The sequence below is a fragment of the Bacillus rossius genome, assembly GCF_032445375.1.
Source record: "Bacillus rossius redtenbacheri isolate Brsri chromosome 4 unlocalized genomic scaffold, Brsri_v3 Brsri_v3_scf4_1, whole genome shotgun sequence".
NCBI classification, from domain to species: Eukaryota; Metazoa; Arthropoda; class Insecta; order Phasmatodea; family Bacillidae; genus Bacillus; species Bacillus rossius.
Genome location: NW_026962010.1, coordinates 11,400,763 through 11,416,971, shown reverse-complemented (window position 1 = coordinate 11,416,971; position 16,209 = coordinate 11,400,763). Strand labels below are relative to the sequence as shown.

General features: G+C 42.4%; 1 protein-coding gene across 1 annotated transcript in view; it reads right to left on the bottom strand.

Annotated features, from left to right (window-relative positions):
* The window catches only part of LOC134541714 (glucose dehydrogenase [FAD, quinone]-like), a 38,548-nt gene that overhangs the window by 12,396 nt on the left and 9,943 nt on the right, over positions 1 to 16,209 (bottom strand). The window contains exons 2-4 of the mRNA XM_063385361.1: positions 3,492 to 3,768; positions 2,392 to 2,567; positions 787 to 1,038 (exon numbers count right to left, since the gene is read on the bottom strand). Coding sequence (XP_063241431.1) covers positions 787 to 1,038; positions 2,392 to 2,567; positions 3,492 to 3,768 — 705 coding nt within the window. The remainder of the gene's footprint in view (positions 1 to 786; positions 1,039 to 2,391; positions 2,568 to 3,491; positions 3,769 to 16,209) is intronic.

Below are 16,209 nucleotides of genomic sequence, written 5' to 3'. Positions count from 1 at the left end.
GCTTGGCCACGGGGATACCACTTGTATGTATGCAGTCCCTATGTGTCACTCAGGGCAGGGTGACGGACTCACCAGGGAGTCGGGGCTGACCAGCAGGTTCCTCCTGGGGAGTGTGAGCAGCTTGGCCACGGGGAGACCACTTGTATGTATGCAGTCCCTATTTGTCACTCAGGGCAGGATGACGGACTCACCAGGGAGTCGGGGCTGACCAGCAGGTTCCTCCTGGGGAGTGTGAGCAGCTTGGCCACGGGGATACCACTTGTATGTATGCAGTCCCTATGTGTCACTCAGGGCAGGGTGACGGACTCACCAGGGAGTCGGGGCTGACCAGCAGGTTCCTCCTGGGGAGTGTGAGCAGCTTGGCCACGGGGAGACCACTTGTATGTATGCAGTCCCTATTTGTCACTCAGGGCAGGATGACGGACTCACCAGGGAGTCGGGGCTGACCAGCAGGTTCCTCCTGGGGAGTGTGAGCAGCTTGGCCACGGGGAGACCACTTGTATGTATGCAGTCCCTATTTGTCACTCAGGGCAGGATGACGGACTCACCAGGGAGTCGGGGCTGACCAGCAGGTTCCTCCTGGGGAGTGTGAGCAGCTTGGCCACGGGGAGACCACTTGTATGTATGCAGTCCCCATGTGTCACTCAGGGCAGGGTGACGGACTCACCAGGGAGTCGGGGCTGACCAGCAGGTTCCTCCTGGGGAGTGTGAGCAGCTTGGCCACGGGGAGACCACTTGTATGTATGCAGTCCCTATTTGTCACTCAGGGCAGGATGACGGACTCACCAGGGAGTCGGGGCTGACCAGCAGGTTCCTCCTGGGGAGCGCCGGCTCGAGGAAGGCGCGGGCCAGACTGAGCCGGGAGCCGTTCCTCACGTTGGCCTGCGCCACGGCGAAGCCCAGCTGCGCCCGGCCGTTGAGGTCGGCCTCTGCGCGCAGTCCCAGCTCGCGCGCGGCCTGCATGATGCCGTCGGCCAGCGGCGGCCGGCTCGGGAACGTCTGCACGTCCAGGTAGCCTCCCTCGGCGTGGAACTCCGGCTGCGGACAGGCACAAGGTGGTCGGGTCCTGGGGCGCTCGAGTCCACGCTGGCTCGTGCATCACATGCCTCACCACCTCTATGCTCCAGGCACCGAGCTGGCGCGCAGTCTTTTCGTTGATATCGAGCCTCTATGGATTTTTAAGCGATGACCCTGTGTTTTTTTCAACTGGAATATTAAAGATAAATTCCTCCCGCGCTTCCCAATACCTTTTACAATACAGTGTGTATTATGTTTTAGATCTAAAAACATTTGTAAACACGCATTTTAGCCTTTTCCACTGTCAAAAAATTACACATTAAGACGAAATCATGGAATGAAACTTGTATAAACAAGTGCCATTGCTCTTAAATGCTATTTGTAATCACATACATACAGGGGCGCAACAACTAATTTTTTTCCAAAAGGGGGGGGGGCAATATACGTTTTTATAAAGAATCATAGATCCCCCCTATTGAAGTGGGGGGTCCCCGGGAAAATTTTGTATTTAAAGGTGGAAAATGGTGCTTTTTAAGCAGTTTTATTATTTAAAAATTGATTACACAGCACTTTCTTTGCCCCCGTTCGCCCCCACTCAAGGTTTCAGAGGGGGGGGGGGGGCAAAATACCCTTGCCCCCCCCCTGTTGTTGCACCCCTGCATACATAGAGTGGTTTGTAAATGGCGCGTTCACACCCTGAGCTCTGCACGCTGCCTGGAGGCCCAGTCAGGAGACCTATAGTGTTCAAGGTGAGTGTGTTTTGAGCGCGAAACAAACACAATTACGTCTCGGCTGAGTGGAGTCTTGCGTGAATAGTACCAATAATTGTCCTTAACCTGAACACTTTTCAGAGAGTTGTTTTGGAAAACTATAACAAATGTTCTCTTTTTTGAAAATAGTTATTTTAATTTAACTGAAAATAATGTGCAAAATTAGATGATTTCGTCATTTCTGTAATGGAATTGAATTGAGTGCAAGTAATAGATTAAATTGTTTTATTTATGTGCCGCAAATAAGTGATTTGTTGACATGCCTAAATTTTTTTGTGTACATTTTGAAGAGTAGTGAGTTTTGTTTTTTAAAGGCTCTCATTTTTAATTTTTTTCTTTATTGAATTCAATGGGGTCGTTACAACTTTAGCTTTCGGCAGTCGGTTCGGCCGCCACTAGTTCTTCAGCACTAAGCAGCCGCAAGCGCCACACCGTGTAAACATTGATGGTTGTTGTATAAGAAGTTCGAAAGAAATGGAAATAATATTTTACATAAAGATGTTTATTTGTATTTGTTTATTTCGCAGTTGAAAACCAGCATGTTCCAAAGAAGGCGTAATTGTGCTGTAGCACTGCGTCATTCGCGAGGGCCTGGCGCACTCACCTCGGCGACCGAGCCGATCTGGCGGTTGTTCTCCGACTTGAGGAAGTAGGGGAGCACCTCGGCGAAGCTCCAGCCGCCCACGCCGAAGCTCTGCCACTGCTCGTAGTCCCAGGGGCTGCCCCGCATGTACATCATGCCGTGCAGCACGCTCGTGCCGCCAACCACTTTGCCTGGGGGTCAGCACCATCACGCTCGCCTCACAAACCTCACTTGCTCCACAACAACGCTCGCCTCTCAAACCATGATCACCTCACGAGCACGCACACTGCACAATCACACTCACCACACAACCACGCTCACCACCCAACCACCTCACCACACAACCACGCTCGACTCACAAACCTCGCTCAACACACAACCAAGCTCACCACACAACCACGTATGCCTCACAAATCTTGCTCACTTCACAACCACGCTCGCCTCACAACCATGATCGCCTCACGAGCACGCACACTGCACAATCACGCTCACCACACAACCACACTCACCACACAATCACGCTCATGACACATCAAAGCCCGCCTCACAACCCTCGCTCACTTCACAACCACGCTCGCCTCACAACCACAACTACTCTTACTGCAAACCTACGCTCACCCCAAAACCACGTTTGCCTCACGAGCACGCACATTGCACAATCACGCTCACCACACAACCACGCTCACGCTGTATTTTTTTGTAACTGAAACAGAAATATTCATGTAAAATTACAGATATTTGTAATTTTGTATATCTATTTACATTAAAACAACCCACTCATACTGAGTTAGGATTCCTACCTGGGCATTTAAGCTTTGTGTTGTTCGAAATACCTCCAGTAGTTAAAGTTATTATAAAACCGTTACCCGAATAGCTTTCCGGTATAAATTGCGCACATAATAAGCATGACGCAAAAAAATGTAAATTCAAATTGTTTAATAATCGATATTTTCAATGGTTTAGAAAAAATTATGCTTGAATGAAACAATAATTAAGATATAAAATTAAGCGCCAATTTTCTTAATAAATACTCCATATCTCGAAAAAGAACTTCATTCATGCAAAAATAGCCATAGGCAACCTCCAGCCACGCCTGTGATGGGTGGCATGTCACACGGCACAGACTGGGAGCCCAGGTGGGTGGCACAGACCTCTGGGCCAGCGGCAGCGACCCCCGGGCCGGCCGAGACACGCGTGCGGCTGCGGCTCCAGCGGGAAGTCCCAGTTGATGGGCGAGCCGGGCCGCGGGTAGGCGAGGTACTCGGCCGGCACCTGGGCGGCGGCGGGGGCGGCTCCGCCCGCCTCCAGCAGCGCCACGCGCCAGCCCGCCGCCTCCGACAGCCGGCTGGCCAGCACGCAGCCCGCGGAGCCGGCGCCCACCACAGCGAAGTCCACGGTCTGCGCACACCCTTGTGTCACTGCACCCGCGTACACTGCCGTCTGTGGAGCTACACGTGAACCACCGTGACCATACATATTGAAACATTGGAGTGTCGACGGTTTATTTCAGCTCGAATGGAGGCTCTAGTCTCGCACTTAGGCTACTCCTCAAGACTTGTTTATTGCCAGGATGCTCGATGCCATTTCATAATGCTGAAAGATTTTTACTGACTACACTGTCTGCTAATAACATTTTCTTCATTTATTATAGAAGCTATCAGGTGGTAAATCATTACATTTAAAAAACACATTTAACAAATAATTAATGTTTTTTAATATTCATTCAATTCTTACATTTAATTTCTCAATAAAATTTTCACTTTATCATTTAGTTATAAGCATTCATGCTCCCTATGGATTTACAAAAGAACTGGCTAGCTACACTAGTGATATCTATCGTGTCGATTTGAAACACTTCTTGGATAGCATCGAACATACAGCTATGTGTGTGTATGTATATGTGTGTGTGTTTATAATAAGGGTCTTGCCTAGTGCGGCGGGATGATAACTGGCTGTGGCTTCCAGCTCAGTGGTGCCTCCAAGCGCAAGGCATAGACTGGCTCGCAGTCTTCCCGGCATTCATGGAGCAACTACGATATTTGAGTGCTAACCATTACATAATATGAAAAGTAAATGAAGATAAAGTTTAGTTTTGCGAATCTCCAGAGTGCTTTGAAGAATCTGTACTGGTTGTTTCAAGCCTAAGAATTATTCTGATAACTAGCATTTTAGCCATTTTCACTCTTCTGCAAAATTCAGTGTAAAAACAAAAAATAAGCAAACAGAACTACTCATCTGCCCTCAGCGTATTCTTAACTGATTTTCCTAAACAGGCGCCACTCGGATGTCTCGAGCAGTTTTCAGATCACGAGGTTTCTTCTGTAGATCTTAGCACCGTGTGTGTGCCCGGGTAGGCTTTACGTGGCTTTACTCTTTGGCTTCTGGTTTTCGAGACCACGTCACTGGACGGTGAATAACAACTCAAGATCTGGTATTCTTCACCAGAACTCTACTGCCACTGTCTTCAACTTCAAGTACACAAAGCCTACTACAAACTACAAATACTCATGCCAGAATACCAAGCCTTCAGTTGTTTATCTCCCTTGAAGATGTCTGCCACAAGGCATCCTGAAACGCCATGTATGACATCATTACCAACGGAATACCTCCAATCAGAAGCCAGTAAGCCACTTACTTTACATTCCATGTAAGCATGAAAAATAGCAATAAAACTCAACTTATTACCCTTAACACTGGTGTTTCGTTTTCTCATATTCGCCTTTTATTGACTATCACCAGCAAAGAGTTAACTAAAAGAGGTTTACCATAGACATCAGGGGCGCAAATCAATGGGATTCGTAAGGGGGCGTGCGGAAATTTCCGGGAAGGGTGGGGAGGGCGAGAGTTTTGCAGGTCGGGTTAATCGACACGTAATCTCTGGATTTGTTGCTTGTATGTGTTATGCTGCCCATATTTTGACACACATATTTGTAATAACCAGAAAACGTTAAAATATAAAGAAAGTTTGCCATAAGACATAGTTTTGTCATCAAACCCCTTTTCACAGTCACGCTTTTGCAAGCCCCCTCAGTGAGGAACTTCTTAATTCCAGGGGGACCCGCTTCCCCCCCTGGCATCTCGGATCTACTCCCATGATAGACAGTAACGTAGCTGATGTCTTGGCACGATACGCAAAAATCTAAAAATATCTCTGCATCTACATTCACTCTACGGCAAAAATACCAAGACTTCATACCTACAAGCCACGCCTGTCGACGGCATAGGAATTGTGGTGTCAGGATGTGGGATGAAGTTCCTGCATTCCATTTCCCAACATGGTTGGGGATTGTTCACTTCTGGAAATTACAATAGTAGGTATATATAGTATGTCCTGGTGCAGGGGGGTTGGGGGTCGGGAGCCGGGGAGCCACGGCCACCATCTTGGATTACGTCACTTCCGGCGGCCATCTTGGATTCGACCTTGACCTTTGACCCCGGCGGCCATTTTGGATTACATCACTTCCGGCGGCCATTTTGTTTTTATCTGCCATTTTGTTTACTAGAACATTCCACCAATTTGAGTTTCGTCCGCCATTTTGAAAATCTTTATTTATTATACGATTTTAATGAAATCAATTTTAAAATTTATAAAAAAATTAAATAAAATTTAAAAATATATTACTTAATAAAATTTTAATTAAAAACCTGCGCATCGAACACCCCACTCCTCTACATTACGAGTACACCAACTAGCCCACCCCCCCCTCCTCTGTTACAATGACATCGTCATCGAACACCCCACTAACCCCTGTTACATTTTTTCGTTACACCACATTCTTTAAAATAAATTTATTATCAAAATAAAAATATATATACCATCGTTGTCTGCTGGAGGCAGCCATCTTATTTAGTGGAGACCGCCATCTTGATTTCATCTGATGGATGTCGTCATCGGGTTTAGGTTTCTAAAGTATGTTAGTGTATATAAGGTCGAGTTTCAATTCTCTACCAACATTATTATGAACCTTATAGACCGAAATTTACAAAATCCACAGTCATTTTGTTGTTGTAACCATAATTTTTTCTTAAAGTCTTATCATTTATAGGTTTTAACTAAAATATATGTTATCAATACTATCGTTGTGGATGCGTTAGTTAAAGTAATGATAATTAAAAAAAAAATTATCACTCCATCTTAGCGGACCAGAAATTTTTCAGTCTCCTAACTTACAAGTAATATTCTCTTCTCATGTTTGCGTACACATGTTTAAAAGCTGCATGGAAGCAGATATTTTTTAATGTTTGCGTATAATATCATTTCACTTTTCCGAAACCAATTTTAAATAAAATAATAGGAGAATTCATGTTTTATATTAAAATAGTAAAACAATATATGGGTAAAATTGTATTTATTAAAAATAAAATCTCATGAAGAGAAAAACGTACAAGAAAAACAGAACTATACAGCAAAGGGAAACCATGCAACAAATGGAAAATTTACAACAAAATAGATATAACAGCAAAAACAGAAAACTATACTGCTAAACTGTAACTATACACCAAAATGGAAAATATATACAAAAAAATAAAACGACAAAACAGAAAATAAATACAGCAGAAAAACTATACAACAGATTATTTTACAGGTCATTGCCAACATATCCGTGGGGGACCGTGCGGATACCATCTTCGCAGATCAGCCGTTTGTCGTCCTCCCACGTGATGGCCAGCTTATTGCTATATTCGCTGTATAGTATGTGCTGCCGGGAGCGAATGGCTCTTACACCCGCCCTCCTTGTGCGGTGTTCTTGCAGGGCAACCAGGTAGTCGCTGAATATGATGCAGTTTTTGACCACGCACCGCTGGATGCCCTTGGCCTTTTTCTCGCTCTTACCACCACACCTGTAGGCGTAGAGTTTGGCTCGTAAGCTTACAAACTCCTCCATCACTTCTACCCCACATTCATCTTTGAATTTGCCAACAACTTTCTTGTTGGTGGGGGAGAAGCAAGGGTGGCCGGAAGGGTAGCAGCTGGTGTCGAACTTCTCCATCAGTATAGGGTCGGCTTGGAGGTCATGGTAGAAGTCCTGTGTCTGGATCTCATACACGAAACTGTCTGTATCCATGTACGCCAGATGAATATTTTCAGAGTATTTAGGCTTCATGGTATTGTAGTGGAAGTCATACATTAGAATCTTTGATAGGTCAAGTACGGCCAGTCCGGCATAGATCGGCTTGTCAAATATTATCGTTTCATGGTTCAGGTGGACTAGAGACAAATTCGGCTCGTACATTGTGCGATCCTTGAAGGATGGGCGGCACACCAACTTCTTGAACCTCTTCTCAGAACACACCAACTCCATTTTGAGCCTTCGTCTCTTGTTCTCCATCAATTTTCCGAAGGTGGAGTTCACAGCCAACTTGAAGAACTCCTTCTCGAATTCGTTTGCTGCTGCTTTACGCTTGTTGGTGTTCAGTCGAATATAGGGCTCCAACCATGCCGACTGCTCAAACTGAAGAACTTTATGTATTCTTATGATTTTTAGTCCATGCGATACGGCTTGCTGGAGGTTTTTATAGTGGACGATGTAGTGCTCTTTATTTTCCAGCGTTGTCATCAGCTTTGATTGTTTTGAGCCGGGAGGACATTGATTCACGGGGAGAAATGGCAGGTCTTTGTGACTTTCGTGGAGCTCGGGAGGGTACTCCACGTCACACTCAATTATGTATCCAGTAGGTGAATTTTCCGGAATAGACATAACATCAACGGATGTATCCGACCATTTGAAATGACGAATTGGAAGCGGTAGAGACATCGCCCACCCGTACAAATTATTTGCATCAATATACTCTAGGAATATGGATGGCTTGGAAGCATCATATGTCTCAGGCACATATGAATTATTCGCAACACAATGACGTTTGATGCTTTGCGCTACACCACCACGAATACCAGCCTCCACAAACATATACATGTCATAATCTGTGAGTAGCTCTAGCTGTACACCTGTGGTTCGAAGCATCGCGTCGAAAGCGAACCCAGGACAAGAAATGTAGTGAGATGGATCTAAACTATATGTCTCCAAACATATGGAACGGAAATTCTCGAATACATCTGCTAGGATCAGAACATCCGTCTTCAGGTACAAGTCAGCATACTCCCCCAAAGTAGCACACTGAAACTTGTCCCAGACTTTCACTGCATGAGCATACTCCGTCTCTGAAATCCCAGAATCAGTCAGAATATTAAAGAAATCATCGATAGGTGGAAGACTCGTATCGTCTAGTCGAGCAAAAGAATCAACGAAGTCGTAGGGGAAGACTCCCTTGCGAGTAACCAACTCCAAGTCATCAGGAGCGAAAAACTCAGCAGTACTGACAAACTTGTCTGCAGGCAAGAACTCAGCGAGCGAAGCAAGACCCCGACTCATGAAACGGAACGTATCAACAAACTGAATGCTGAACTTATCATGTAACTTTTTGGAAAAAGTTATCAGCTTCTCTTCCGAATTAGGAATGATGAAGATGTCTTTAGTGTCGTACCCCAACTTCCTGATAATGAAGTTCTGATCGTACGCCAGGTTGTGGAAGAACACAATCATCTTTTTCGGTCTGCGCCTGAGAAGGTTGCAGTCATTACATGCAGGTCCAATAAATTCACCGGTGAAGTGATTATGATCACGAACTTTCTTTGCGACCCCTCCGAACTTTCCTTTACAGTAGCAACAACACCTTGCTTGCAGAAAAGCAGTGTTCTGCGAATGTGTGAGCGGAGTCATAGGAACAGACGTAGAAAATATTTTCTGTACGTCATGTCCAATCTCCACAATGCGGGATATGAATTTGTCTTCTGCGTCACAACCACGATACACTTCAGGCTGTGAAGGAAGTGAAGAAGTGAGGTGTGCTGGAATGACGGAGTTATCTGCTTTCACATAAATGCAGTAGCTGTATGCTTTATGCTTTTGGTACTGCAGCATGTATGGCTCATCAGGATTCGGGTGACACGTATGGATTTTCTCCAGAATAGCTTCAAAGTCGCAATATACCACGATGGGCATCTTATCACTGTGATGGAAGTTTTTGAACTTCAGAACAGGTGGCTGGCCATTTTCATCAAGCTGTGGCATCTCAATCCTAACAGCAGCATGCTGTTTGCAGAGCACACTGTGTTTTTCCAAACACTGAAGACCAGTGAGCCCACTAACCCTATCCTGATCATCATAATGCTTGAAGCATCTTTTGCAAACATGAATAGCCTCAGTGTGTGTAGTGAGTTGGGACCGAACCAGGGCAGAAAATTTTTTAATGTATGTGAAATGGGACGAATCGTCATTGACCAAGAGCAGTAGATCGAAATGATGTTCTTTCTCTTCAGGAGCGACTCGTGCAGGAACAACATTCAGATTTTCGTCGATACTGTAGATGTTGATAGAGACTCCGGGGTTCTGTTTTTCAAACAGCGGTATTTGCTTGATTGGAGTAGGAAACTCGATGTTCGTGAAGTTGAATTTCTCTTCCAAGTCATGGTACCGCTGGTTGACACGTTCAGGATTCCGCCCTTCCACATACTTTACCAGGATCGCCCACTTGAAGCACATGTGATCATCCAGGTTTTGTGGATTGATCACTGCATGTTTTGTTTCGATGGAAGTAGGTAGGTCGATGTAGGAGCTGGCACGGAGTGGATCAAGCTTGTTGATTCTCAACTGTAGTCTCTTAACGGCCGATAAAGTCCATCCGGACCCCTTACCCATGTAATCTTCCTCCTCCTTGCAGATCTTGGAGATGGACTCGGCAACTGCTTCCTCCACCTCGTGAACTGCGTAGAGGGGGGCATTCATGGTTTTGAAGGCCCTCTTGTCTTCGCTGGCATCCACAGGTTTCTCGTAGTCACACTCCAGCATTATGTTAAATTTCAGCGGTCCATTCTCTTCAATCTCCTCCATGAGCTGGCTTATTATTTTTGCCTTGATGGAGTTGAGATATGCGCATATGTCCTTGGCAGTACTTGTTGTGTTTTCTGCCACGTATGTTTTCAAGTTGCCCTTGAAACCTACTTCGGCGGTGATGAAGCCGTGGGTATTGGCCAGACCCATGCCGGTCACCACCTTTGTACGACCTGGCTTGGACATAACTGCAGGCTTAACTACTGCCATCCTCTGCTTTTTGGTCGGAGGTGGAGCAGGCCTCTTGCATACCTTAATGTGGGCTTTCAATTTGTCAGCCCTGGCGAACTCCTTAGCACAGTTCTCGCAGGAATGCACTATGCGGTTTGGGTTTAGTCCACAAGCAGACTTCTCATGTCGTCTGGCATGGCTGGAGTTCTTGAAGGCCTTATAGCAGAAACTGCACCGCATGCTTGATGTCGTGGTGATAGCACCGGTACATGATGCAAGGTGCTGCTGCATCTTGTCACTGCGAGCGACAGTCTTGCCACATAGGTGGCACTGCTGGTAGTCACGATGCAGGTTCTCGGCACACTGTCGCTCGTGTCGGTAGCAATTCTTAGATGCCGTGAAGGAGGCAGAGCAGAAACGACATTTCTGAACGGTAGATGTCATCTCGACAATCGGTAGTCCGGTCTCAACGTACGGAACACGCGAAAGAAGCTCGACGTACGGAGAACTGCAACAAAAGAATTAAGAATACAATGTAGCTAGATGTTACATGAAAACAAACATAACCTCAAAACTCTAGCCCTCAAGCTTAATAACCTAAACTGCTAGCAATGTTACTAAATAAAAAAAATTGCAAACATACCCTCAAAACTCTAGTCCTCAAGCTTACTAACCTAAACTGCTAGCAATGTGACTAAATAAAAAAAGTTGCAAACATATCCTCAAAACTCTAGCCCTCAAGCTTACTAACCTAAACTGCTAGCAATGTTACTAAATAAAAAGGTTGCAAACATAACCTCAAAGCTACTCCTTCATGTACAATCCTAAAAATGGTAGAATATTTAAAGTACTGATAAAAGTTAAAGCTGAAAAAGTATTCAATGTTAACTCAAAATGATTGATTACATAACCTCAAAACTACACTAATGCACAACTCAAAAATGCTAGAATATTTAAAGTACTTACTGTTAAAAGTTTAAGCTAAACAATTACTGGTTACCCACACATAAGTGTACAGAGAAAAAAACTAGCTAGCAGATAACCTACGAAAAAGCTGAGAAACATAAAAATATTAACGAAACATGTAGCATACCTCAGAAAACGATGAAGTGGAGCTGCAGAAGATGATGTATCGTTGGCGGTAGGAATCATGGTAGCAGCGAAACTCACACACGAACTAGCTCACTCAAACTCCAATAACACAATGAAGCTCCGACAGCTAATCCTGGCCTTTTATAGCCTCGGACCTGCCTGTTCTTGGAAAAACCATTAGGAACAGAGTATTTCTGTTGTATCCGCCAATAGGAATGTAGTACATGGAAGTACCATTGTCTTCGGAAAAACCCAGCATGACTTATGTGCATGTCGTAGCAGGTCTGTGAGGGGTGGGGGTAGAAATGTAACCTGACAGCCAAACAGAGGAAACCTCTCTCGGGTAAAACCACTAATTACCTAGGTGATTAGAGATTAGGGCGCGAGGCACTGCCTGCATCGTGACTCATCACTCAGGAATGTCGTCTCGCAGTGCCGAGGGGACCCAAACAATAGACTTGACCGTGCATGTCACAACAGGTACATTAGTCCGCGACTTTGTGGCGCCATGAGGCGCTCATGAATGTCTGAGCCTGCCACAAACAGCTCGTCAAAGAATCATCACGAAGCACTCGAGCTGCAGTCATGACGCGCATGCTACAACAGGCCCGTTAGTCACCGACTTCGTGGCGCCAAGCTGACACTCGGGTAGACAGGTAGCTAAATGATAATACTAGTAATGCAAGGAAATAAAAAAAATCGGGTATGTTTAATACATTTTTTAAAAGTAAGAACACATTACAAAACTAAAACATTAAAAATTTATTCTACATTTATTATGACCAACATTCGTTTAAAATTTTTTAGCATTTCATTGCGAACAATCAGTTGAACATCCACAGAATGACACATTTTGCTGATGTTCCAGGAACAAACCCTTTTCACAACCATTTAAGGAGACTTTCCTTAAGCTCTCTTTTCATTGGTCAAATAAAACATCTCCCTCTCTTCCCCTTTTACAATGATGCTGCTTCACCATCACGCTAAAATTCTGTAAGACCAAAAAAATATATACTTCCCTTAAACCTTACGGTAGAAATTTCATCCTAGGATGCTGTTACTGCATCTAGAAATTAAAAATTATATTATCTCATACAGGTTTTATTTACATGTTAGACTTAACCATCCTACCACACACACACACACACACATGCACACACTTACACACACATGCGTGCGCATTCGTGCACTGAGATGAAATACATACTTGCCCACATAATGTACTTTTATTTACAAAGGCAACATATTAAAACACATAATATTTAAATTTTGTGTAGATTGGATGGTACCAGAAACCATACTGCAAAACGAGCGGACAACACTTGAGTCTTTTACTATGATTGGGCTGACGGATTGCCTCTGGAACGCCCTTGTTACCTTCAACGACTCAGAATTAAAACTTTTATCCATCAAAAAACAACAACTGTTTAACTAAGCAAACATACACCCTACACCCCTAAAAAAATTGTTATTACACAAGGCATTATTTACATGGCAGGAGACCGCACACACGAAGTGCGCAGCTTCAGGTTAGAAATATTGATTAAAATAACTGCTAAAGATGCTAATTTGTTTATGAAAAAATTGCACATGAAATACAGACACTTAGTTATTTACACACACGTACATACATACATACTTACACCCTGCATGGCTTCAGAAGGAAGTACGATATTTTAAAAACCACTCAAGACTTACATCTGTTTATGAAAAGGAGCTAAATATTAAAACATTTTCAAAGTTAATTTTAGAGATGAAATATCATGTGCAAGTCCTTGCATGCGAGAACATTTTATTACGTAATTATCTTCATTTTTCCCAAACCATAGGTCTGATGTCTGGATACCACACAAATCACATACTTAAGATATGCACTACGAGATGACTGCACGCCAGTCCAAGCCCATGCGCTTAGAGACGAAACTGCACTAGAAGCGTTAGCAAGCATTGCAATTATCTAGCTTCACTAATGCAGATTCACCTCTGACTAGGTGGACCTCCTGAAACAGTAAACATAGGACAGCGAAACACATTAAAATAATACATTTCAATACATTTCAATAATATAAAACACTGCATATTTCACGAAAATCGCCACGCAACTGACAGCCCTTTCAGTCACAATTCTGCGAATGCTATCACAGAATGCTAGATTTAGAAAGAAAGGATCATTCATTCCTTCATTATGGAACAAAGTGATACATCACATGAAGAGAAACAAAAAAGGCACACACTTCGTTCTTAGACTCGTGCCGCCTCCTTGACAGAGATAAAAGATTTAACACATAAAATAGTATATATTTCATTTCCAGCGATGAAGCTGTACCAATATCACCTTGACAAGCTTAGATGATCTAGGGAGAGACAAAGTAAATATATTAACAAAAAAACGACTAAAAATCATTTACAAACAAAATACTTAACATTCCTTCGATTACATATTTTTCTCAATTTAATAAATGAGAGAACACAAACATTTGCTTAAATCACTATTTATCAATTTTAAACTCTCGTGTACATCAGGAAAAAATATATTGTAACATTCATTATTAGTTGTAATGTAAAAAATGCAAAACAGTTTCTTTGTGGGATGTGGAATGCTCACTCACGATCGAAAAAAAGAGGGGCTTCGCTGTAACGCAAGGGGAGGGGGAAACCATCTTGAAAGTTGATGTTTCTCATATATTTGGATGTATAGTAATCAAGCAAGTAATAACATTTTGTGGTATAATCTCCGTCTGATTAAAGTTTATTTGCTAACATGAATTCACAAATTAAACGAATCTCTGAGTACATTTGCTTATCTTTTATAGAAAAAAATGCACAGATTGATTGTTTTATCATGAATAACCAGGAGCACACTAAAAAAACCAAAAACATTCTCGCCAATAATAACCAACAGCACACAAACAATAGAAAAAAACGATGTGTCAGTAATAACATGCAGCATGCGAAGAAAATCACCAAAATATTGTCAAGAATAACCATCAGTACATGTAGAATACTAATAAAAATTAATATGAAAAATGCTGAAGTGCACGGAGAAAATTATCAAATTCTTGTCAGGTAAAAAAAGCAGAAGAAAATGAAAAAAACTCAACAAAATTATAACACAGTAAAGTTGGAGCACCCGTAGAAATCTATCGAAATTTCATGTGAAAAAATAGGAGCACTCGGAGAAAACTATCAGTGAGAAGATTAAAATCATCATACATTATCAATTTTTTTAAAAAGTTCAAATAAAATCCTGCCAGAACTCTCATGTTGCTTAAGCGAAGAGTTCACAAGCTGACTTGTGCCAGAACTCTCATGTCGCTTAAGCAAAGAGTTCACAAGCTGACTTGTGCCAGAACTCTCATGTTGCTTAAGCAAAGAGTTCACAAGCTGACTTGTGCTAGAACTCTCATGTCGCTTAAGCAAAGAGTTCACAAGCTGACTTGTGCAAGAACTCCCATGTTGCTTAAGCAAAGAGATCTGGCAGGATTTTATTTGAACTTTTAAAAAAAATTGATAATGTATGATGATTTTAATCTTCTCACTGATAGTTTTCTCCGAGTGCTCCTATTTTTTCACATGAAATTTCGATAGATTTCTACGGGTGCTCCAACTTTACTGTGTTATAATTTTGTTGAGTTTTTTTTTCATTTGCTTCTGCTTTTTTTACCTGACAAGAATTTGATAATTTTCTCCGTGCACTTCAGCATTTTTCATATTAAGACTTTATTGGTATTCTACATGTACTGATGGTTATTCTTGACAATATTTTGGTGATTTTCTTCGCATGCTGCATGTTATTACTGACACATCGTTTTTTTCTATTGTTTGTGTGCTGTTGGTTATTATTGGCGAGAATTTTTTTGGTTTTTTTAGTGTGCTCCTGGTTATTCATGATAAAACAATCAATCTGTGCATTTTTTTCTATAAAAGATAAGCAAATGTACTCAGAGATTCGTTTAATTTGTGAATTCATGTTAGCAAATAAACTTTAATCAGACGGAGATTATACCACAAAATGTTATTACTTGCTTGATTACTATACATCCAAATATATGAGAAACATCAACTTTCAAGATGGTTTCCCCCTCCCCTTGCGTTACAGCGAAGCCCCTCTTTTTTTCGATCGTGAGTGAGCATTCCACATCCCACAAAGAAACTGTTTTGCATTTTTTACATTACAACTAATAATGAATGTTACAATATATTTTTTCCTGATGTACACGAGAGTTTAAAATTGATAAATAGTGATTTAAGCAAATGTTTGTGTTCTCTCATTTATTAAATTGAGAAAAATATGTAATCGAAGGAATGTTAAGTATTTTGTTTGTAAATGATTTTTAGTCGTTTTTTTGTTAATATATTTACTTTGTCTCTCCCTAGATCATCTAAGCTTGTCAAGGTGATATTGGTACAGCTTCATCGCTGGAAATGAAATATATACTATTTTATGTGTTAAATCTTTTATCTCTGTCAAGGAGGCGGCACGAGTCTAAGAACGAAGTGTGTGCCTTTTTTGTTTCTCTTCATGTGATGTATCACTTTGTTCCATAATGAAGGAATGAATGATCCTTTCTTTCTAAATCTAGCATTCTGTGATAGCATTCGCAGAATTGTGACTGAAAGGGCTGTCAGTTGCGTGGCGATTTTCGTGAAATATGCAGTGTTTTATATTATTGAAATGTATTGAAAT